This window comes from Xenopus tropicalis, chromosome 2 (assembly GCF_000004195.4).
Source record: "Xenopus tropicalis strain Nigerian chromosome 2, UCB_Xtro_10.0, whole genome shotgun sequence".
Taxonomy (NCBI): Eukaryota; Metazoa; Chordata; class Amphibia; order Anura; family Pipidae; genus Xenopus; species Xenopus tropicalis.
Window position 1 is genome coordinate 113248790 of NC_030678.2, and position 25345 is coordinate 113274134.

General features: G+C 38.4%; 1 protein-coding gene across 2 annotated transcripts in view; it reads left to right on the top strand.

Annotated features, from left to right (window-relative positions):
* Positions 1-25345, top strand: part of vwa3b (von Willebrand factor A domain containing 3B) — a 75799-nt gene that overhangs the window by 21895 nt on the left and 28559 nt on the right. The window contains exons 14-26 of one of the 2 annotated variants that reach the window (XM_002931645.4): positions 971-1153; positions 1276-1406; positions 2501-2616; positions 3011-3148; positions 5115-5172; positions 5273-5429; positions 7906-8024; positions 9000-9050; positions 10331-10523; positions 15316-15433; positions 15617-15741; positions 17688-17816; positions 18382-18479. In XM_002931645.4, the coding sequence (XP_002931691.3) occupies positions 971-1153; positions 1276-1406; positions 2501-2616; positions 3011-3148; positions 5115-5172; positions 5273-5429; positions 7906-8024; positions 9000-9050; positions 10331-10523; positions 15316-15433; positions 15617-15741; positions 17688-17816; positions 18382-18479 (1616 nt within the window). The remainder of the gene's footprint in view (positions 1-970; positions 1154-1275; positions 1407-2500; positions 2617-3010; positions 3149-5114; positions 5173-5272; positions 5430-7905; positions 8025-8999; positions 9051-10330; positions 10524-15315; positions 15434-15616; positions 15742-17687; positions 17817-18381; positions 18480-25345) is intronic. The other variant, XM_031897019.1, reaches the window with a different exon arrangement.

The window sequence follows — 25345 nt, forward strand, 5'->3', positions numbered from 1 at the left end:
TAACCTTAGTGTGCCAGTGCCAACTTTTTGGCTTGTATGTGCTGGTGTCTTAATACATTTGCTCCTGTTTGCAAGTACTCTTGTCCTGCCTGTTTCCCAGTCAGCTTCCTTATTGGTCCTCATTAAAAACCTTTAAAAAAAAGCAAGAAAACAGCTGCATCAAAATGTGGCTGCATATATTACGGTGCATATTGCGGTGCAATCTCTGGAGGGAAAAGCCAGTCAAAAGAGAGCTGCAGTAGTCATTATGCAACATGATGAGAGAGTAAATTCGAATTCGTGTCTTGTGTGATATGCATCTGTATATAAATATACTCTCTCCACAAAAAAAGAATGACAGGGTAATAAAAGGCCAAGAGAACAAAGGGAATTGAGAAAGAAAGGGTCATACTTGGTGCCAAATGCTGGAGTATTATAGGAAAGCAGTGCAGATTTATAGCTGCAAACATTTGTTTCTGACTTGGTTACTTTTTATTGCTTGTTTTTCTATAGTGCATTTTCATATTGATCTTGGCAACCAACCAGATGCTAAAATTCCAAGCCAGAGGGATGCAGAACAAAAAGTTATATAAGCCAATTAGAAAGTAGAATATTATAGCCTACATCATACTAAAAGTTAACTTTAAGGCCATATAATATGCTTATTTATAATATACATGATAGTAAATGGCAATATATTGTTAAGATAATGAAGAATGTAATTATATTTAATGAAGTTCCTTAAGTCATTATTTACTCCTCTAGGGATTCTAACATATGTAAATAAAACTATATTGGATTTTTTTTTCTGTGTTTAGACAGCTAAAGCATATTATTGCCTTGACTTGGCATGGCTCTCTGTCTTTCAGCACAACAAATCAATTTCTAAATCTTTTGGAAAAATATTCAACAGAATTTAAAATTTAGGCTGAGGTAGCCAACTCTGTTTATGAAATAAATATTCTCTAGTATTATGTTTGTATTTTTGCAGCCAGCTGAAACAATTCTTGCTCAAGTGAACTTTCAGAAATCAGTCCCTATTCATACAATTTCCTTCAGCTGTAATGATGTAGATGCCAATAGCTTCCTTTATCAGCTTTCCTGCAAAACGGAGGGGCGCTTTCACTGCTACACAAGTAACTTGAGGGACCCTAAAGCTCCACAGCCTTTTGTGGTAAGATCTTATAGCACCAAACCCTATTAATATGCATAAAAACTAACATAATTAGAATTAATGCAGAAAACACAATCTTTCTTGTACCTTATTTGGATTAGCTCAGAACCTGTGTTTTCTAGAGTGAAGACATCTGCCTACTTCAAAATGAGATAAAACAGGGAAAAGCAGATCTACAGAAAGTACAAAAATTCTACACAGAATGTTTAATTTTAGACTGGTACCACAATGGAGACAAAGAAACTCCTTATAAGTAAGTTCAGAATTAATGTTTTTGGAGTAGAAAGGTAAAAACTAAATAAGCTTTATCAGAAAGGTTTATGTAATTAAAGTCATAAACACAGAAAGCTGCAAAAGAAACACAGGATTTATTTTCTTTTCTTGTTTTGTGTATACATGTTCTTCTGTATCAGACTTAATGTTCTTAGAAAAATCCTTCAGGGCACAGTACAAGTCTGTTCAGTTTGCTCCTCTCTCCCCCTCTCTTCTCCTCCTCCCCCACCCATCTCAACTCTCTCACCCTCCCAACTGTGCTGTGTAATTTGAGCTACCAGCAGCCAGAGCTGCAGCACGGAAGATACTGAGACCAAGCTAAAATGGCAGCTGCTATCTTAAACAAAGCGAGATTCCAGGGTTGTTTATTTAAGTATGCTAAAGCTTTCTGCAGAATAAATATAGCGTTTTATCGTACACTATAGAGACTAATCTATAGGCAAAATGTCAAAATGCTTTTCCTTCTGCTTTAAATAGGTTTACCACGTCACTCCTATAAGAAACTGTGCACATAAAATAAAACATGCTATGCAATATGTGCATATAGAAACTAGTACAGTCTGCAGCACTCATTTAAATCTACAGAATGCATTTTTAATGTCAGTGATTTTAAAGAGATGAAGTGCCAACTGTAGCTTTTACAGTTTCCTGTTTTATGTATGAATCATATATTTTTTGCGATAATACATTATATCCTTATAAATGGTGCTTTGGATGTCATTAGTTAAAATCATTTTTTAGAGTTTAAAAATTATGGACTAAGTTGTGTGTCTGAGATAGGTAAGGTCAGAAGGGGGAAGCCTATGTGCCCACCTGCCCCTTCATGAATACAACACTGCTAAAGGCAGGCAGTGCTGTATTCATGTGGTGCAAGTTGCAGAAAAGGGCAGGACGTAAAGTGCAAAACAGAAGATTTTCCACTTTTCACCTTACGCTGCACTTTCATCAATGTTTGTTTGTTATATATATTCATAATATTCATAAGTGAAGGATTATGTCACAGCCTACTCGTGAAATGGTTGAAGAAGACATACATTTCCTGGTTTACAAATATGTCCTCTGCTGATTTACTAGGAGTAACCATGAAAAAGCTCAGCCAGTTCAAGAAATGACAACTGCTTCAACACCTTTGCACAGGCAAATGAATACTTCATTGAGACAGCTACGGCGAAAGAAAACCAGGCATGCAGGTATACAGTAGATCGGGGTTTTTTTTTTATCTCACCCATTTAAGACATTATTACCAAAAGTAAGGTTATCGGTATCTGTAAAAATATTCTTAGTACGTAAACCCCCTCCAAGAATTATGCATTCCTTAAAAAGCATACCAGCCCATGCTAGAGATTTTTATTTTAATGATAGTATGCTTTTAATGATATACTGAGGAAAAATAAAATAATAGTGTCCCTTCTGCTTTATACTACTTCTTGCCAAAGGCTCACTTGAGATGCTCCATCCTGCATGATGAAATTAAAAATAAACTAGATGTGAGAAATGAAAAATAAAGAAGGTTCAGTACTCTCTTGTTTATTCAGCTCTTTCTTAACTTATTGTTTATTCTGCTTGTTCTGACAACCCCAACAGAGCAAACAAAGTCTAGTCTGCTCAGGGCACAAAGCCATGGGGTGAAACTCGGTGAAAGCCCAACAGAAATAAACATGCCCCAGGAAACCAGGGAAGGTTTTCTCAGCAACAGCATGAAACCAACTACTGATCTTAAAGGTAACTCTACACACACACACACACACACAAACATATATATATATATATATATATATATATATATATATATATATACACCAACATTGTCTATGGTGTTCTGTTTTCCTTCCTAAGTGCTTGTTTTAGCTCTCCTGAAAAAACTGCCACTTAGGAACTTAAATATGGTACAGTTGGGTGCAGCACTGATCCAATAATGATTCTCTACCTGATCTGTTTTAAGAATCAGGCTTAGTTATATGTTAAAGGCAGTGTAAAACCAGAAGATAACCAGTTGAAATGTGTGTGCATCTGTTTTGGGTGGGGAAACCTGCATTATAGGAGAAGGAAAGGTAAAAACTAAGTGTTATCAGAAAGGTATGTAAATAACAGCCATACACACTCACAGAAATGCTGCACTGAGTCCTCTATCAAAAGAAACACAAGATGTCTTGTCTCCATTTTTGTAAACATGTTGTTGGGGTGTCTGACCTGTCTCAGAAACATCTTTAATTCATGTGGTCAGAGCCTGAGGCAGCTCTCTCCTCTTTCCCCTCTTCTGCCCCCCTCCCATAAGAATGCTAAGAACCGCCTCCCCCCACCCTTAGGAATGTGTGATCTCAGCTCTAATTAGCAGGAAGCTAATTAAAATGGCAGCTGCTGTCCTAAGCAAATGGAGAAAGTTTTAGGGCTCTTTACTCAGGTATGGCAATGCTTTCTGCAGAATAAATATAGTGTTCTAGGTGGCACTAAATATGGCAAATCTATTGGCAGCAAAATGCCAAAATGACTTACCTTCTCCTTTAATCCATCACACTTACCTGGTCAGGTGAATTTCATTTGGTACTTATTAACAGGTTCTATAAATGAATTATTGTACTACGGTGAAAACTTCATATACAAGTCATTTACAATATACAAGCTGTTTTATGTATATACATATAGGTGCCCTATAATGTGTACTAAGAAGAAGGTGCATTTTTCGTAGTATTTCAGCATTATTGTGCTTTTCACAAGTCATTACTGCAAAATTATGCAGCTGCCACTAGAATCAGGGTATAACGGAATACAGACATAAAACTTGTGCCAGTTTGTAAAGAGTGTGCAGGTTGTATCTGTGGACATAATTCCCTGCATGTGTGCTTAACAGGTTGGACGAAGGTAAGATCTAGCCAACCTTTACCTGGTTCTTGATTTCTTACCTTTCTGAATCAATATCACTTCTTCTACCACTTTTTTGCTTAACCTCCATTAGCCTTTGCTTTAAGGGCAATGGCATACAGGGAGATTATGGAGTTTTTTGGCAACCAATGTCACCTTCCCAATCACCTCTACAGCAATCACCGGAAAGAAATTGTATTGTCACTTGTCAGGCACTTGTCAATTAAACCATGGACTATCACATATCCAAGCAATGATTGCCTGCCAAGTAAAAAATGCACTGGGTTATTGTGAATATTGTGTTTGTTTTTTCTTTTATCCTCTTTTGCCATGGTTTTTTGAGCAGTACTTAAATATTATTAGGAACTAATAGGTGTACATTTTACCAGTGGTCAAAAGGACTGTATAATTTACACATTTGTTTGCCAAAACAGATGAAGTATGTCTTAAACAGTGTGGGGAAGGTTAAAATTGAAAGTAGAAAGGCCTGTTTATAAAGAGATCTTCTCAAGCAAAGTATACCAGATAACAGCTACAGTTGCATTTTATAGGGAAAAGAATTGATATAATTACTTTCTGTGGCTCTGCTAATTAATTCTATGCCTCAATTATAATATCTTGGCAGTTTTGCCTTTGGGGTCAGATGTATTGGTGTTCAAAATAATTTATCTATTGTCACAAGGTGCTGTGAGGAAAAATGTGAATTAATTTGAGCACAGGTTTTGAATGCACCATACTGATAGCTGAAGCCAGTTCAGTTCTGGTGTGTAAATAGCATTTTGAAGACATTCCTTTATAAATTATGACTTATATTTGTGCTTTTCTGTAGAGTGCAACATTATTGACAGCAACACGTCTTTAAAAAAATCCAAAAAGTCACCCAAAGAGTAAGTTCATGTCAATATTATTTAAATATAATTTAGAAGTCTTTCTGCTGAGGTTTATGTATCTTTACTGACAGTTATTATTATTCACTTATTGGACCAGCTGCTTGGACATGTCTTCTTCCCGATGGCTGAAGATCCATGGTTTGGTTGCTAGAAGGCTTACTATAATGGACTCTCTGGCTCCCACAACTGTACCACACACAGCTAAATATGTCCCAATTCTTGACAAGCATATCTTTTCTAAAGTGTTTGATGAGGTAACATCACTCCGATATATATATATATAATGTCTAATTACAATGTAGTCCATGTAATTCCTGTCTTGAAATATCTTTCATTATGAGTTCCAATACATATAACTGTTCTCAAAGCAATTAAAGTACAGAATGAACTCTTAAGAGGACTCACATTATAGACGTAATCTTTATCCACTATAGCAACACACTTTTAGTAAGTCTAACATCTCATAACATTGCTGTGTGATATTCAACCTCTAAGTTCTTTTCACTGGATACCCCTAGTCTCTACAGGTTTTGGAAAGTAATGGTAGAAAGAGTGGAAGTTTGCTATTGATTTATACAAAAAACAGTACAGGCAACACTGCTGCAAGTGCTAAAAAATATATATTGTAAAATTTTGTTCAGATGAGCAGTGACATATATTATTTCAAGTTCCTTTGGGTCTCATGATGTTTGTGTAGTCATATATGAAAAAGGTGGTTAAAAAAGGTGTTAAGTAATAGATATGCAAGAAACTCCTGAAGACATTTGAGATTCTATCACTGGGTGGCAGTGTGGAGCCACAGCAACAGAATTGTTCTCACCACTTGGTTGGGCTGTGTATGGTTAGAATGAATAGAGAAGAAGAATTTAGTGAACAAGCAAACAAACAAGGAAACCATGTCCCTACAACAATAAGGATTTTGTACTGCTTATTATTATGCTGTAGTAGGATTCAATTGAAGAGTAAGGTTTTTACATACATCTCCGTTGAATACACACATGTTTATACAAGAAGTTAGATTTCACTACAAAACATCACAGTTTGTTCAGCATCATAATTAAACACAAAGACAAATTTAAATTTGCAGTTGCTGTGACTGTTCTAAATGAATCTTGCATGTTAATTAATTGATTTATTATTGTAAGAATCCCAGTACCATTAAAAAAATTGTAATGTTTTCAATGCCAGTTTTCCACTGGGAGACACTGCTAAAATATCTTTTGGGTTGGTATTCCTTTGCCTTCTAATAGCAAAACCTCCAAGTCTGCCCCCATTTAGGTTTAGGTTCCAACAGTGCAGCCTTCAATTTTCTTTTTTTTGGGGGGAGCAGCACATGTGTGGTTAGTACCCCCAAAGTTCATGGTACTGTGCCGGAGGAACCACTGTAGGTAAAGTGGATGGTAGATTAGGTTGGCTCTGTGCCTCATGCCACAGGGGTGTGGGAAGTGGCACCGAAATCTTTTGTCTGTTCTTAGCAGCTTTTCGGTTGGTCTTCATTCATTTTTAATCTTAATAGTTTTTAATTGTCTTCCTCTTACCCTATTTAACTTGCAGTTTAAACCTTAGCAATCAGCTGCTAAAATACGCAAAAAATGAAAAATTAAGACCCATAGCAAATTGCCTTACAATCTTTTTCTTACTACACTGTAGTAAAAGTAACTTTTAATGCAAACTGCTCTACTTAACATTTTTTTTTTCAACCAATAAATAACTAATTTTTATTGTCTAAAAAAAAATCAGTGTATGAAATATATACCGTATACGTGTACACACTGGTTGGAATTTTCCTTTTCAAAATAAACAGCTGGCTCTGTTCTTCCCTGCCTTTCTGTTGCCTGCCCTCTATTAACCATATTAATTTAAGTGGTGTGCATCTGCGTTGCTATGGCAGCCGCTCATTAACATCATGCCAGTCTGTGTTCTCAGTGTCTGGATGACAAAAAAGTATTAGTCAATCTATTTCGTAAGATGTATTCATTAGAACTGTCATTAGAATGCATTCTATCTGCAATAATAGCCGTGTGAGACGCAGGCTTTAAATAATTATGTTTCTCATTACATTGCTCAGCTGTATGTTTGTATCATCAGGCTTGGGCTCTACTTATAGAAAATAATATATGTTCTGTAAAAGTTTAGATGCAGCTTTGATAAAAATAAAAATCAATAACAAAAATATAGCTTTTTTGTTTCTTGCGTTCCCTGATGCCAATAAAGTAATTATACAGCAGCATGCAATGCTTTGCCAGTTCACAACATGATTTAGTTTTATTATAATAATCCTCAATTCAATTGTTTGTTTTAACAAAGCTATGTTTAAACATACAGAGCCCCATGACACTCATTGCATTAGGTAATTATACACAAACTGTAATGCAGATTTGCTTAGGTTATATGGCAAAGAAATGAATAGGGATATTTAGGGATAATTAGGGTAGTAAATATCCATTGTTCAAAGAAGTTGTAGCTGTATCCCCCCACCCAAATGCATTTGCTCTATCTTTAGGGCTCGTACTGATAAATATTTGGTTCTGTAGTACCCTGTGGTGGCGTTCTCCTGTGCAGGGGAGCGCAAAACCACATGCTATTCAGTATAAGCCCTTAAAGAGATTCAGCTTATGGTCCTCCCCTCCAGTCTAACCTTGCGGCCTGCAGTCATCCAATTTTACACCCTGGTAAGCTATGTCTGTGTATTATAAATCTTTAAGCAATAATGTCCTCTATTTGTTTCAGGTATTGCCTTTGGCCCATATTAGTGGAGACAATAAGCATATCTTGTTAGTTAATCCCAAGGCTGTGAACCTGGAGGATTACAAACACAAGTTGGAAAAGGCAGTTACAAATTATGAAAGGTATCATGCTAATCATGTTAATGTTTTCCAATACTGGTCAAGTTCACATTACCTGGGCAAAACCATTACTCGCCCTATTTTTCTGTTGTTTTGTGAGTGGGGATTATGACACCACTGGGAGGCTAAGAAAGATAATGAGAAAGGTTGTGGAGAACAGCGACAGCAAAGTCAGCAGTACCTTCATAGAGCTAGGAAAATGAAATCACAAGAACAACAATTAAAAACTCACTTCTTAATACTGACAATTTCAAATAGAAAGCATAAAATTTAATAGCAGTTTTACTGCTGAATTTCCTGATGTTGTTAAAATCATAGAAAAACATTTGTCAAAATGGAAGCATGGATAAAATAAAAGTATTGATGGATTAGTTCATTGGCTGAAAGTGATAGTTTTCATGTGTTGTACAAATATATCAAATGTTATTTATCACACCATCTTCCACTGCTTTTTCAATGAACTAATTATTGTGACTTTTGCACATGGTGTAGTACACCTCACTTAAGGTGCTTGATTTCAAAACAAAGTTTGTTCCATTTGTAGTTTGTAGTTCCAATAGGAAACTGTTAATGCACTTGTGCCATATATTATGGTTTCTTCAACTGGTGTATGCCATAGATGCTGTAATTGAATACAGCAGCTTATTGTGTTTTTTGAGCATTCATGAACATTCAGGAATCTTCATTAAACACTCTTTCAGAAAAGGGTAGTGATTTCCAGGAGCCATCCAATGTGACTGAAATAATGACTACATTGGCAGAGGATACTAATTTAGCATGAAGAAAATAGAGCTTACTGATTACTTATCTCAGTTTGTAAATGCTAATTTCATGCCTATGATATGATGTGGTATGATGTTGCAATGCATTTGAAATGTAAATCATTCTAGATATTTCAACTGTGTAATCTGTTTGTTTATATTGTATTATGCTAATCAACTAAAATGTATTGAATCCAACGTTTGTGTCATTTGCCAGGCGCCTAAATCTAGTTATTTGGAGAGCGTTATCACAGGAGGAAAGAGACAAGTAAGTTGTTACTATTACTTAATGTGCTTGGGACCTCGAATTTTCTGCATATGTGGTCTCTCTGTAACACTATGCCTGAAAGGAACAATAACATCAAAAAATGAAAGTGTATAAAAGTAATTACAATATAATATAGTGTTGCCATGCACTGGTACAACTGGTGTTTGCCTCAGAAAGACTACTATAGTTTATATAAACAAAACTGCTGTATAGCCATGGGGGCATCCATTCAAAGGAGAAAAGGCACAGGTTACTTAGCAGATAACAGATAAAGCCCCATATTCTATAGAGTTTATCTGTTATCTGCTATGTAACCTGTGCCTTTTTTCCAGCTTGAATGGCTGCCCCCATGGCTACACAGCAGCTTATTTATATAAATTATAATAGTGTTCCTAAAGCAGACACAACTGTTTTACCAGTGCAGGGCAACAGTAAATATATTGTAATTACTTTAATACATGTTAATTTTTGGTTTTACTGTTTCTTTAAGGCTATAAAAAATGCTATGATTTAAATGGGTGGTTCACCTTTAAGTTAACTTTTAGTATGTTACAAAATTGATTATAACATGCCAATTTTTTAATTGGTAAGAATTTTTTATTTCTTATAGTTTTTGAATGATTTGCCTATATTTATTTTAACTATTTCTAGTTTTCAAAAGGGGGTCACTGACCCCAGCAGCCAAAATGATTGCTATGTAAAGCTACAATTCTATTGTTATTGTTCATTTTTATTGCTTATCTTTCTATTCAGTCCCTCTCCTATTTATTTTCCTCTCTCATTGAAACCATCATTGAAAATGCCTGGTTGTTAGGGTAATTTGGACCCTAGCAACAGATACATACTGAAATTCCAAAGTGGAGAGCTGCTGAACAAACAGCTTAATCTTTAAAAAGCCACAGGAAATAAAAAGTGAAGACCAATTGCAAATTTTCTCTCAGAAACCAAGAATGGAATGGAAGTTATGGTGTTGACACTTTTATGTTGACTATTTAGGTTTTATGGCTGGTGCCATTTAAAAGCCTTAAACCAAATTGGATAGGCGTCAACATGAAATTATGATATCTTAGCTAATAACAAGTAAGAGAATTGTTATATTTGTTTTTATCACCATATTTCAGAGCTTTCTAAAGGATAGGTTTCTGAATAATAAATCACCTACCCAAATTTACAAATGAGGCTGTTTTACTTTTCACATACAGTTGTTTGGCTTCTCTGATGGAGACGTAAAAGTAGTTTCAGGTGGTGTAACTTTCTCATACATTTATCTTTACCTGCAGGTTTCAAAGTGATGTCCCAGTCTCATACATGGATAATAAAGAAGCTTTTTTGCAAGCATTAGACAGACTAGGTTGGCCAATAACATCTGAAGATGTGACTCTGCTTGAAGATGAAATAAACACTGGGAAAACATATTTCAATCAGGCCTGTCTTCTACAGGAAGCTATAAAAAACAATGCATCAAAAGAACTGGTAATTCTCATCAGTGGCAGAACATAGAATTTCTCTTGAAGTCCTTTTGTTGTTCAAGAGTAAGACGCTTGAGACTAGGTTGCAAGGGGGCCATCAGGAGACAAACGACTAAAACAATCAGTAACACCAGTCATCCATATCCTCAACATTTCTTTTGCCATTCTATACTATCTTTTTAGGCCTTGATATACAAATCAAGTCTTATCACTTTTCCAGTCTTATCACTTTTCTTTTTGTTTTTGCTATATAATAGTTTTCCGGATCACTGCAGGGTGCATGAATGCTCAGAAATGTGGTGAAAAGTCTAAGAAATGGCACCTTACATTATGCTTTCACTATAGGTAGATCCAACAGAGTAGTACCCAAGCTGGCCAAAATTAAAGAGGTAGTTCACCTCAAACAATATTGTTTGGTTTTATTTGTACTGAGTACAGTACAAATAATTAGTTTAGTTGTATTTCAAGTTGCTTTTTGTTTTCTATTATGGACTGTTTTTCTAAATATAGGTTGTTAAAATGATTACCCTTAATTTTCATCCTTGTAAATTAATCTCTGTAGCAGTTCTGTGTAGATTGGCCTAAAGCCTGCAGTTCAGGTGTGTTTGGGCTGAAAAATTGGCCACTGGTTTGGGTTTTTGTCAGGTACAGGTCACCCTTGCCCAGCTAAAAGCTAGTTCTTTTGTTGGCGGTATAGCAATTCCACAGCCCACCCATCCTTATGTAATTTCGATCATTAATTCTCAAAATATAAGAAGTTATAATATTTTTAACGCATGCTATAAATATCACTCGTTTTTTTGGCCTTTAGTGAATCGGTCCTAATATGTTTTGTGGTGAACTGCTTTTTATTTTATTTTATATATATATATGTACATACAGTGGCTTGCAAAAGTATTCGGCCCCCTTGAACTTTTCCACATTTTGTCACATTACAGCCACAAACATGAATCAATTTTATTGGAATTCCACGTGAAAAAGACCAATACAAAGTGGTGTACACGTGAGAAGTGGAACGAAAATCATACATGATTCCAAACATTTTTTACAAATAAATAACTGCAAAGTGGGGTGTGCGTAATTATTCAGCCCCCTGAGTCAATACTTTGTAGAAGCCCCTTTTGCTGCAATTACAGCTGCCAGGCTTTTAGCATATGTCTCTACCAGCTTTGCACATCTAGAGAATGAAATCCTTGCCCATTCTTCTTTGCAAAACAGCTCCAGCTCAGTCAGATTAGATGGACAGCGTTTGTGAACAGCAGTTTTCAGATCTTGCCACAGATTCTCGATTGGATTTAGATCTGAACTTTGACTGGGCCATTCTAACACATGGATATGTTTTGTTTTAAACCATTCCATTGTTGCCCTGGCTTTATGTTTAGGGTCGTTGTCCTGCTGGAAGGTGAACCTCCGCCCCAGTCTCAAGTCTTTTGCAGACTCCAAGAGGTTTTCTTCCAAGATTGACTTGTATTTGGCTCCATCCATCTTCCCATCAACTCTGACCAGCTCCCCTGTCCCTGCTGAAGGGAAGCACCCCCAGAGCATGATGCTGCCACCACCATATTTGACAGTGGGGATGGTGTGTTCAGAGTGATGTGCAGTGTTAGTTTTCCGCCACACATAGCGTTTTGCATTTTGGCCAAAAAGTTCCATTTTGGTCTCATCTGACCAGAGCACCTTCTTCCACATGTTTGCTGTGTCCCCCACATGGCTTGTGGCAAACTGCAAACGGGACTTCTTATTGTTTTCTGTTAACAATGGCTTTCTTCTTGCCACTCTTCCATAAAGGCCAACTTTGTGCAGTGCACGACTAATAGTTGTCCTATGGACAGATTTCCCCACCTGAGCTGTAGATCTCTGCAGCTCTTCCAGAGTCACCATGAACTTGGCTGCATTTCTGATCAGCGCTCTCCTTGTTCGGCCTGTGAGTTTAGGTGGATGGCCTTGTCTTGGTAGGTTTACAGTTGTGCCATACTCCTTCCATTTCTGAATGATCGCTTGAACAGTGCTCCGTGGGATGTTCAAGGCTTTGGAAATCTTTTTGTAGCCTAAGCCTGCTTTAAATTTCTCAATAACTTTATCCCTGACCTGTCTGGCGTGTTCTTTGGACTTCATGGTGTTGTTGCTCCCAATATTCTCTTAGACAACCTCTGAGGCCGTCACAGAGCAGCTGTATTTGTACTGACATTAGATTACACAAAGGGGCACTCTATTTAGTCATTAGCACTCATCAGGCAATGTCTATGGGCAACTGACTGCACTCAGACCAAAGGGGGCTGAATAATTATGCACACCCCACTTTGCAGTTATTTATTTGTAAAAAATGTTTGACATCATGTATGATTTTCGCTCCACTTCTCACGTGTATACCACTTTGTATTGGTCTTTCACGTGGAATTCCAATAAAATTGATTCATGTTTGTGGCTGTAATGTGACAAAATGTGGAAAAGTTCAAGGGGGCCGAATACTTTTGCAAGCCATTGTATATATATATATATATATATATATATAATATATATACTATACACATTACTCCAGTACTCCATTATATAGCTTCAAGAGAAAATTAAAAAACAATTTTGCACACACTGAAGGAAAAATGTCTGCATTTTAGTGAAAAGAGACACGTTTAGTTACATGGTTTGTACAAAGTATGCATAAGCTGACGCGCCCCGTCAAGGCAGTGTCCTTGCGTCAGTCCTAACCTAGTGAAAAAAGAGAATATATTTTCTTTGGGGGGAGAAAGACCATACCTGCTTTTCTCTTTATATGGCATGACCTATTCCAAAGAAACCATTCAGTGATTAAGCGAATAAATACCTTCTTAGCTGCAAGGCTATCCTTAAAGGGGCGGGTTTGGGAGAGCAAGTATTCAATTAGGTAATAGCCACTTCCCCTTACCATACAAATATATCCAAAAAATACAGCTCATCCCATGAATCAATTAAAACTAATTGGGTGCACATTACCCCAGCACTCCATTATATAGCTTCAAGAGAAAATTAAAAAACTATTTTGCACACACTGAAGGAAAAATGTCTGCATTTTAGTGAAAGGATAGCCTTGCATCTAAGAAGGTATTTATTCGCTTACTCACTGAATGGTTTCTTTGGAATAGGTCATGCCATATAAAGAGAAAAGCAGGTATGGTCTTTCTCCCCCCAAAGAAAATATATTCTCTTTTTTCGCTAGGTTAGGACTGACGCAAGGACACTGCCTTGACGGGGCACGTCAGCTTATGCATACTTTGTACAAACCATGTAACTAAACGTGTCTCTTTTCACTAAAATGCAGACATTTTTCCTTCAGTGTGTGCAAAATATATATTTTATATATTTTTGTCCCTAACCTGCAAGACAAGTGTTATTGAGGTATATCTCAAAGCTAGGCCTAATCTGTGGTGATGAAACATTTAACATTCTAACCTGGACCCTTAACCCTATTATGGGAATTTAGAAGCAAAATATAACCTAGAATACCATCTTCATGACAGAAAGGCAAAAGAAGGAGGAATAAATACAATTGCACCGATACATACTCTTTCATTCTCTGCACCTTCAACCGTATCCTCAAAAATAACAGACCACTCAGTACAGTAATCCAGAACAGCACTACTACATAATTGGTTGTTTTTTTTCCATTTCTTTCCTTGTTACTGTCTTGACATTTGCTGTCACTCAGGGCTGTGTTTGGGTCCATTGATGCACTTGGAACCAGATTCCTGCCCCCCATTCCCTCATGATTGGCACATGAGCTATTTAACAATACTGAACAGGGATTATTAAAAAAATAAATCAATAGGAAAAGACTTGGCTTAAATTATTCTCCATGCAATTTCTGAAAGTATAATGCCAGTGGCTTGCCATGTGTAGCATCTGGATAAATTATCATGGGGTCCAGTTATTTACTGGTCATGCACATGTCCTAGATTTTTCCTCAAACTTATTTCAGGGTACTTTCTTTTAAAATAGTATATATACTTAGGTACATTGCTAATTGACTACTGATTAACTGGCTCATCTTCAAAACGTATAATAGTATAAAAGTATGAACGGTATACCTTATGTAAAGCATAACATACACCCCATTTCTATGTTTTTTAGTAGGTCCAGATAATCTCCCTCCCCCCGCCATTCATTTATACAGTGCTGCCAAACACAGGCATTGGTGTGTTTATGGTGGTAGCTGTAGGTCTCTGCTCTTCAACATGGAGCTCAAAGCACTGTGGCAATTCTGTATTGCACCAGTTTTTTGTATTGCACACACTGCCTTCCTAATACTAAACAGCACTTAAATATTTGACATTTTAAACTTTCAGTTGCTTCTTTAAATACATCTACACTTTTACTTATCCTTATTTTTCCCTATTAGCTGTTTATAAACTGATGATAATAAAATGATATCATATTTATTGCAAATCTGTATTTCAAGGTTATTCCTGAACATATTGCAGTTCAGTGATAAATGATTCCCACCCAGGGTTCACTGAAGATTCTTACCTTTGCGAATACAAAGACTATACTGTTAACATTGATAAATGTATTCTGGTTCACAGAGATACAAAGTAGTACTATAAAAATAAAATCAGATAAACATCTTCAGACAGAACAGATTGGTATTGTATTTCTAAGTGAACAGCCTAAAAAGTCTTTATATACTGTACATTCTCTACTTTCAATAAAATATGTTGTCTTATGTTGCCACTATTACAGATTATTTAACAACCAATGTATGTTAATGTCACATTGATAGTAAAGTTGTATTATAATAATGATGGGGGGAATTCAATTTACAGAGTAATCAGAAGGAGGAAAAGAAGCAAATTCATCAAAAGATCACAAAGAAACCATGGGACTCACTGAGAGGTCAGAAAGTCATTGCAAGATCGGACATTGATGGATTTTATTATCAAGGTACCAAAATCTCATTTGAAAGTCTGTTATGGAATACTTACATAAACACCAATGACCATAATTAGTAATTTTACTTAGTAAAACTAATCATTTAGCTGCTACACTTTAGAAGAATAAAATCCGCAGTCAGTTCTAAATGTTTTCCTTGAGTGAGATACTGTATGTTTGTACTTGTTTTTGTAGGAACTGTGTTGAGAAGTACAAGTTCAAAGTGTGCTCTTGTGGATTTTAACCATGGAGAAAATCAAATTGTTCCAACCAATTTTATCATAAGAAGAGGAGGTGCTGTGCCATGTCCATCTCTAAAGGTTATTGCTATACTTTGCCAACTACATTTTAAGCTTACACAATCCCATTTCACTGTCAACTGACTGCTGCTGGGCTTTAAATGAGTTCCCAGGATTTTACTGCCTGGCACCTCACCCAGGTTCATGTGTTTTATCTGAGACTTGCTTGTTCTTGGCCCCATAGATAATGAGTGATTACAGGTTGAGTGACTGTAACTTGGGGAAATCTAGATCTGACAGTATTCTAATGAATTCCTAATGGATTGCAGTACTATGCACACAGCAATTATGGATATGAAATTCAGAAATAGGAATTGCAGTTTAACACAGGAATGACTGTTATCCCATACAGTTAGCCTGTGGCTGATGCCCCTCAGTTTGATGAGTCCTTTTAATTTTTATCAGGATGTGAGTTATCCTAAAGCCACTGACAAAGTTTTGGCCCATATTATTATTCACCAGTATATTCAGTATGTTTATTAAAGAGTGAAACATAGCTTACCACAATTCACCAATGAAAAATTCCCTTTCCCTTCCCACATTCAATTCCCTTGTATATATACCCTAAAAACCAACACAAATGAATCTAAAGATCAAAAGATATATGGAGATAATTCTACTGTAGTGGCCTGCAATGAACGTTTTCACTCTTTGATAAATATGCCCTGTTACACTGATTTAATTATAGTGCTAACATAAGCTTTGTATAGATTGAATTGCTTCCTTTAAAAATGTAGCACTGCTTAATAAATTGATGCCTAAATAATACCTTTCATCTATAACATCTATAACAAAAGAGACAGTTAGGGGCAGATTTATAAAGCTTTGCCTATCTGAGTTCCTGGACTCACTTGCATTTTCTGCATTCAATTGCTTTGTCTTAATGCCAAATGGGTTAAAAAAAAACTAAGCATTTTTTTCCCCATGTTTTTGACAAAAATAAAAAGCTTGCTAGGTTTTAGGTGCAAAATGTTCAAAAACTGTCTGGCAATACAAGTTCAGCTTTGACCAAAATGGCTGTCAGTAAAAGGGTTAAAGTATGGCAGGAATCAGGTACCAGGTATATGTTCTGCTACCCTGGAGTCCAGTACAACCTGTGGGAGAGAGATTTATACAATTCTTTCATTATACCTACCTCTACCGCCAAGCAGGCATTAAACATTATCATTTTAATTATATTTCACCCTCTTTATTTTAATAGTTTTCGCCTGAGTTCTAAACATAAACAAAGCATTTTAATTTATCCTCATTTATGCTCTTGAGCTCTAAACAACCCCCAGACTCACAATTAACATAGCATTTGGGCTGTGTTGTCTATTGTAGATATTACAATACAGTGTGGATAATACAGTAATATACTTTCCATTGTGGATAATACAAAATGCAGAGTTTTTGTATAGTTCAGTGATCCCCAACCAGTGGCTCGTGAGCAATATGTTGTTGCTCATCAACCCCTTGGATGTTGCTCTTAGTGCCCCCAAACCAGGTAGTTATTTTTAAATTCCTGACTTGGTGGTAGCTGATAGTGTGTATAGAGGCTACCTAATAGCCAACATTAGCCCTTATTTTGCACCTCCATTTATGATGCTTTAGTTGCTTGTCTTTTTACATTTGACTGTGGCTCATGAGTAAGGACCCCTGGCATAGTTTGTATTAGATAGATGGGTCTTTATACAGTGGCATCAAATGTATACGTTCAGAATTATCTTGAATTTAAGCATATTTAGGAAAGATACACTCTGTATTATCATGTGGAACTGCTATGCTTTCACAACTTTTGGTTTGGTAAATGGAGGGAGAGGACCTGGAGATTGCTGCTTTGAAAAATCAGATAATCCTACCTGCTTTGATTGTCATATTCTTTACTGAACACAAACAGGCACTTTCTAGAGTAGAGTTAGCCTAGAAATTAGAATGAGTTTATCTGCCTCAGCAAGTTATACTGTTTGTATAATATTTTATTACAGGTTGGAGATTTTGTATTTTCAAAAACTCGAGCAAGAAGTGGTTGCTACGTACCTGCAGTGGTCATAGCAACTCCAAGGATGGAAGCAATAGATAAACTGTACACTGTTCTGAAATACAACAATAGGAAAGTAAGTGACTTGTGTCTGTTGTTTGAGCTGTTGAGCACAATGCATGCTGTAGCCTCCGATACTTCACATGACAATGCCTTATGCTGGTAAACAATTAGGGCAATGGCTCTCTAATCTGTGCATTAACTCCTTCACTGACAGCAGAGCCTACAGCAAGGGAATATGTTAATCCCTTTAAAAGCAATCTTTATGCCACAGATAATTAGTCAGTCCACTGACTATAAGTTACAAGTTTAAATATGAAACTCACCACACTACCTCAATTTCAGCATTAAAAGGGTCATCGACTCAAAAACTGTGTTTTGAGTCATGAAAAAATGCAACTATAAGTAACTTTGTTAAAAATGTTCATTGGTTTTAAAGTTATATGTAATTATAATGGCTAATGAAAGTTGTGCCTGTCTGGCTGTTTATATTCTCTGCACTTCTGATTCTGACTCCTGAAACAAGGTATCTGAAGCCAGTAGAATAACCTGGAGGAGAGCTGACTTTGGCTAAATTGTTAAAAAGATATAAATACTGCTTTTAACACCACCATAATGCATTTGGTTTTTGTATTGTTTAGGAGCACTGTTTAAGAAGTGAACTTATCAAAATCAATCAGTCTCTGTTTACCTTTGCCTGTCGGTATATTAGAGAAGCACAAATGGTGGATCATACCATGTAAGTATGCATGGAAAAAAAAAATTTCTAGTTCATTGTGAAATATTATACAATACTGAAATTTGTTTTGTTAAAATGCAGTATGCAAAGCAACGATAACACAGATTCTTCCTATATAAATTAAAATTAAATAAAATTGTCTGATGTAATTTTGTGGTGTGTATAATAGGATAATAGGAGTATTTTTCGGCGATTTGCGCGAAATCGCGCCGCCGCGTCTGCCATCCCGCCGGCGACTTACATGTTCGCCGGTGGGATGGCAGGGGTAGGCAACTCGGGGAGATAAGGGCTCTGGCACACGGGGGAGATTAGTCGCCCGCGATTAACTCCCTGTTCGCGGGCGACTAATCTCCCCCGTGTGCCAGAGCCCTTATCGCGGGCGACTAATCTCCCCCGTGTGCCAGAGCCCTTAGAGTGAGGTATAAAAGAGCAGACTGCCTGCTAGGTCTCATTCCTGTTCTAGAGTTTCAATTGTTAGCGAAGATATTTTGATGTATTTCAAGTGCACAAACCCCTGCTTAACCCCTAAAGGTTAAACGGTCCCACATGGGAATATGTATATATGTATATATACTCACCTCCTGGTCAGCAAGGCAAAGCCCAACAAATGTATGATTATGAAAGTACCTTTGTAACATATTAATATTTCAATATTCCTGATTTTACTAGGACCCAAAAACTGCATGATTTGGGAACAGTTAACGTTTGGTTACCATGTGGTTACTCAAACTGATATTGATATTTATGTAAAAAGAAAATATACTAACATTAAATTAATCCTGTTCATTTATTCAGTGTATGTTTTGTAATAAAATGGCTGGGTTAGTTGTAGATGGACGATATGTCTCTCCCAGGGTTTTGCATAGTTGGTACCCTGGAACATGGAATAATTAATCACAAACCCAGCCCTTTAATACAGACCTTAGCAGCAAGGTGATTGCTGCAGCTGAGAGCCTTTTAAAAAGACTCCAGTGGGGGGAGGGAGAGTCTCTTCCCCACTACACAGGTAGCAGGAGCTGCGCTGCATGGGAAAGGTACTTATGATTTCTGATTTTGTTCGCTTCTACTAAGTTGGAGTTGGAAAAGCCACCCGACTGTAGTTAGGCTGCCAATTGTGTTTAGCCAGCGCTCTGGTGCAAGGGTTTATTTTCCTGTTTCTTATTGTGTGTTTGTTACTGAAGTTTTGTAACAAAATAAACTGCTGGCACTTGCCTTTAAGAGAGCAACCTCTGTGACTGCTATGTTTACCCTAAAAGACTGTGGGAAGCGGCCCTAAGACACTGAACCAGATCCCCCTGTAGGTTCGAGTGTCACACGTGGTGGAGGATGCGGGCACCACACTCAAGTCTGAGGGTAAAAGTACTGTTGTTGCCAAGATGGAGGATGTTATAAAAGCTCTCATTCAGTCCACTGCAGTGCAGCAAGAAACAAACAGACAAGCTGCTCAGAGTGTTGCAGCTTTGCAGCAGCTGGTTGTACAACATGGAGAAAGTGTTGCTACCCTTGCCAAAATCCAGAAGGAAAGCACTGAAACGTTAGTGCGACAATTGGCAGAAGTACAGGCAGAGGCCCGTGAGGAACAGCAGGCGGCTGTACAAATGGTGCAACAGGAAATCCAGGCCTTATCAGAAAAGGTCAATGCAAACCCTGTGGCCACACAGCAAGCGAATAAGCTGATACGGGCAAGTCATTACCTGCAAAAGATGGCAGCCACTGATGATGTTGAGGCATACCTACTAGCCTTTGAACGCACCGCTGAGAGGGAAGGATGGCCAGCTGGAGAATGGGCAAGTTTACTAGCGCCTTTCCTAAGTGGAGAACCCCAGAAGGCATATTATGATCTGGAACCTGCAGAGGCCAGCAACTACAGTAAATTGAAGGCAGAAATTCTTGCACATCTGGGAGTGACAGCTGCAGTCCGGGCCCAAAGATTCCACTCTTGGTCTTTTGTTCCAGACAAGGCTGCCCGATCGCAGATGTTTGACCTGATACATTTGGCTAGGAAGTGGTTACAGCCTGACATCAACTCTGCCATCCATATTGTAGAGTTGCTTGTAATGGATCGCTTCCTGAGGGCTTTACCAGCTTCACTACGACGGTGGGTAAGTCAAAGTGACCCCCAGAATGTTGACCAGTTGGTCGCCTTGGTCGAAAGATACATTGCTGCTGGAGAACTTAGTAACCCACCGAGAGCAGAGCGGTTCTCTGGTACCAAGATCCTAAGTCACACTAGGTCTGGTAAGACTGGTTCAAAGTTAAAGGACGATGGGGAACAGCTTGGCACTAGACGGCAGTTTGATAATACAGTAAAATGTTTCAAATGTTTTGAATATGGACATATGTCTAAAGACTGCCCTTTAAATGTTGAACCTATGCAATGTGATATGAGTTACAGGGGTAAACCCCACTCGTTGCTTACAAGAAAGGCAGGTTCAGAGGTTGTAAGTTGTTATGCGGGAAAACCACAATGGTGTACCATAAAAGTAAATGGGAAAGAGGTACAAGCATTACTTGACTCAGGGAGTATGGTAACCCTAGTAACCAGGTCCCTTGTGCCTCAAAGTAAAATTAATCATGCAAAACAAGTGGGAGTTGTCTGTGTACATGGAGATAGACAGGATTATCCTACCGCCCAGGTCACCCTGTCTACCCCATCTGGGTCTATGGATTACCAAGTCGGAGTGGTTCCCCAGCTGGCATACGAAGTGGTTTTGGGGAGAGATTTTCCTTTTTTTTTTGAATTTATGGGCTTTTGTCACCTATAAGTCACAAGAGTCCTTAAGGTCAAATGACCTTGAATATGCATTTCCCTTTGCTGATGTGCAGTCTGATGAGGTATTACGTAGTGGGTAGGCTGCAAGGCCCCAACCCCGCTTCAGGTTTTGGTAGGGGACAATACAAGCAGTGATACAGAGCCCCGCACCTCTGATGAGCCTGAGAGGGAATTAGCTGACTTAGAAGTCAGCCCCGTTAATTTTAAGAGTGCACAGTGGGAAGATCCCACTTTGCTGGAACCTAGGCGTAATGTTCAGGTGACAAATGGTGTTAGAAATAACCCAGATGGCTCCCTTTTTTATCCTTATTTTGAAGTGTCTAAAGACCTTCTATATCGTGTAGAAAAGAGAGGTGATGACATACATAAACAGTTGTTGGTTCCCCAGGCCTTCCGTAATACTGTGCTAAGGCTAGCACACAGTCACGTATTAGGAGGGCATTTAGGGGTGGAGAAAACAAAAGAACGTGTTTTAAGGCGATTTTACTGGCCCGGGGTGTTTGCTGCCATTAGCAACTATTGTTCCTCATGCCCTGACTGCCAGCGTACTGCTCCCCAGAAAGCATATAGGAGCCCACTTGTGCCTTTGCCAATAATTGATGTACCGTTTGATAGGATAGCAATGGACCTGGTCGGTCCACTTATAAAGTCTGCTAGGGGTCACCAGTACATTCTAGTTGTTGTGGACTATGCCACACATTACCCTGAGGCTATTCCCCTACGCAATACTACAGCAAAGAGTATAGCGAAAGAACTAATGTTCATGTTTAGTAGGGTGGGTATCCCCAGGGAAATTCTGACAGACCAAGGGACACCATTTATGTCCAGGGTTACAAAAGAGTTGTGCAAATTGTTGCAAATAAAGCATCTCAGGACATCTGTATACCACCCGCAGTCAGATGGTCTTGTCGAAAGGTTTAATAAAACCTTAAAAACCATGCTCCGTAGAGTGATTGATAAGGATGGGAAAAATTGGGACTTCTTGCTGCCTTACCTAATGTTTGCAATCAGGGAAGTTCCCCAATCCTCAACAGGTTTTTCCCCGTTTGAATTGTTGTATGGTCGGCACCCCAGAGGGTTGCTGGACACCGTTAAAGAAACCTGGGAGCATGAAACTACCCCTCACCGTAGTGTGATAGAACATGTGGCTCAGATTGTACGTGAGCACATGCTAAAAGCACAGGAAGCTCAAAGAAACTCATACAATAGGAACGCTAGGCTGCGTGTATTTCAGCCAGGGGACAGAGTACTTGTTTTAGTCCCTACTGTAGAGAATAAATATCTAGCAACCTGGCAGGGCCCTTATGAGGTAATTGAAAGAGTTGGCGAGGTTAACTATAAAATACGGCAACCAGGTAGAAGGAAGCCTGAACAGATATATCATGTTAACCTGCTAAAGCCATGGAAAGACAGGGAAGTCTTAATGGCAACACAGTCTCCAGACTCTCCGATTGATATGAAAGAAGCACCAGAGGTTAATATAGCAGACACCCTGTCAACTCCCCAAAAGCGTGAGGTCAGAGAATTTGTTAACCGTAACAAGGATGTTTTCTCCGCTATGCCAGGGCGAACTAAAATAATTGAACATGACGTTATTACAGAATCGGGTAACAGGGTACATCTTAAACCATACAGAATACCAGAAGCTCGTAGAGAGGTTGTTAGTAGAGAGATAAAGAAAATGCTGGAGCTTGATGTGATTGAAGAATCCCAAAGTGAATGGAGTAGTCCCATTGTCCTTGTCCCAAAACCCAATGGGGAAATTAGGTTCTGCAATGATTACCGCAAGGTAAATGCTATATCTAAATTTGATGCTTATCCCATGCCCAGGGTTGACGAACTGATAGAGCGGTTAGGCAAAGCAAGATACCTCACAACTATTGACCTGACAAAAGGTTATTGGCAGGTGCCTCTTACAAAACAAGCAAGGGAAAAAACTGCATTTTCCACCCCAGATGGGCTGTTCCAATATAAGGTCCTACCTTTTGGGCTACATGGGGCCCCAGCAACTTTTCAAAGAATGATGGACCGAATTCTAAAGCCCCATGGTCGTTATGCTGCTGCCTACCTTGACGATATAGTCATTCATAGCACAGATTGGGAATCACACCTAGCAAAAGTTCAGGCTGTGGTAGACTCAATTAGAAATGCTGGTTTAACTGCCAATCCCGCAAAATGTACTATTGGGCTTGAAGAGGCCAAATACTTGGGGTTCTCAATAGGAAGGGGACTAGTTAAACCACAAGTCACAAAGGTGGAATCTATTCAAAATTGGCCAAGGCCTTCCACCAAGAAACAAGTCAGGACATTTCTGGGCTTAACTAGCTACTACAGAAGGTTCATACCTGACTTTGCTACTATTGCCAGCCCTTTAACTGACCTTACTAAAGCAAAAGCCCCTGTAGTGGTACGGTGGTCAACAGAAGCTGAAGAAGCATTTGTCAAATTAAAAGAAGCCCTCTGTGCCCATCCAGTTTTGGTGGCACCTGATTTTAGGAAGGGATTTATTGTGCAAACAGATGCCTCAGATGTCGGCTTAGGAGCTGTTCTGTCACAGGAGATTAATGGTGAGGAGCACCCAGTTTACTACTTGAGTAGGAAACTTAATTCCCAGGAGAGGAATTATTCAATTGTAGAAAAAGAATGTTTAGCCATAAAATGGGCTCTAGAATCCCTAAGATATTATCTCTTGGGTAGACAGTTTAGGCTCATTACAGACCATGCCCCGCTTACTTGGATGAGCCAAAACAAAGAGAAAAATGCAAGGGTTACTAGGTGGTTCCTGAGTTTGCAACCCTTCAGTTTCACTGTGGAACACAGGGCTGGAATTAAACAAGGCAATGCTGATGGGCTCTCAAGGTTATATTCCTTAATGTCCATGGTCGCTCACCCCTCTAGGGCAGAGCTGGGTGGGGGGATGTGTAATAAAATGGCTGGGTTAGTTGTAGATGGACGATATGTCTCTCCCAGGGTTTTGCATAGTTGGTACCCTGGAACATGGAATAATTAATCACAAACCCAGCCCTTTAATACAGACCTTAGCAGCAAGGTGATTGCTGCAGCTGAGAGCCTTTTAAAAAGACTCCAGTGGGGGGAGTCCCCACTACACAGGTAGCAGGAGCTGCGCTGCATGGGAAAGGTACTTATGATTTCTGATTTTGTTTGCTTCTACTAAGTTGGAGTTGGAAAAGCCACCCGACTGTAGTTAGGCTGCCAATTGTGTTTAGCCAGCGCTCTGGTGCAAGGGTTTATTTTCCTGTTTCTTATTGTGTGTTTGTTACTGAAGTTTTGTAACAAAATAAACTGCTGGCACTTGCCTTTAAGAGAGCAACCTCTGTGACTGCTATGTTTACCCTAAAAGACTGTGGGAAGCGGCCCTAAGACACTGAACCAGATCCCCCTGTAGGTTCGAGTGTCACAGTTTGTAATGTTTTTTCTTTACATTCATTGAAGTGCCTATCCCTGTAAAGAATTCTTATTTTTTGCCTTGCCTTCAAGCCTACCTAACCAACACTTCTTTGCTTCCCTTTACCACTTAAAGTATATGTAAAATGCTGTGTCAATTCAGTTTAAATTTTACTATAAACTAGAATGGACTATTTCATTACATAAATCACAAGATACATTTTCCTCATCAGCATGTTAAAAGTTATGTAAACAAACAAGCTGAAAACAATACACACTGGCACCTATTAATATGTGTGTCATGCTGGGCACTATTGTGCTTATTACTGCATTGCAATGTTCAGTCTGCTTTATCAGACAGTACTTTAGGAAGTTGACATAAATGTCAACTGAATGCAGGTACATTTTGACATATTGCATTCATGCCTGCTACATGTCAGAAAAAAAGCCTGTGTGTAAGACCCCTAAGAGTAAGCTTCTTTACTACTGCAGATCAGACTTGGCAGTTATGTAAGCTCCATTGCCTCCATCAGACCCTAGAGGCAAGAATCTTGCAGGAACTCAGAAGCTGAGAGAAGGGATTACTGGCCATGCATCAAACTATACCTAGGGGCTGATTTACTAAGACACGATTTCGAATCCGAATTGGAAAAATTCCGATTGGAAACGAACATTTTGCGATTTTTTT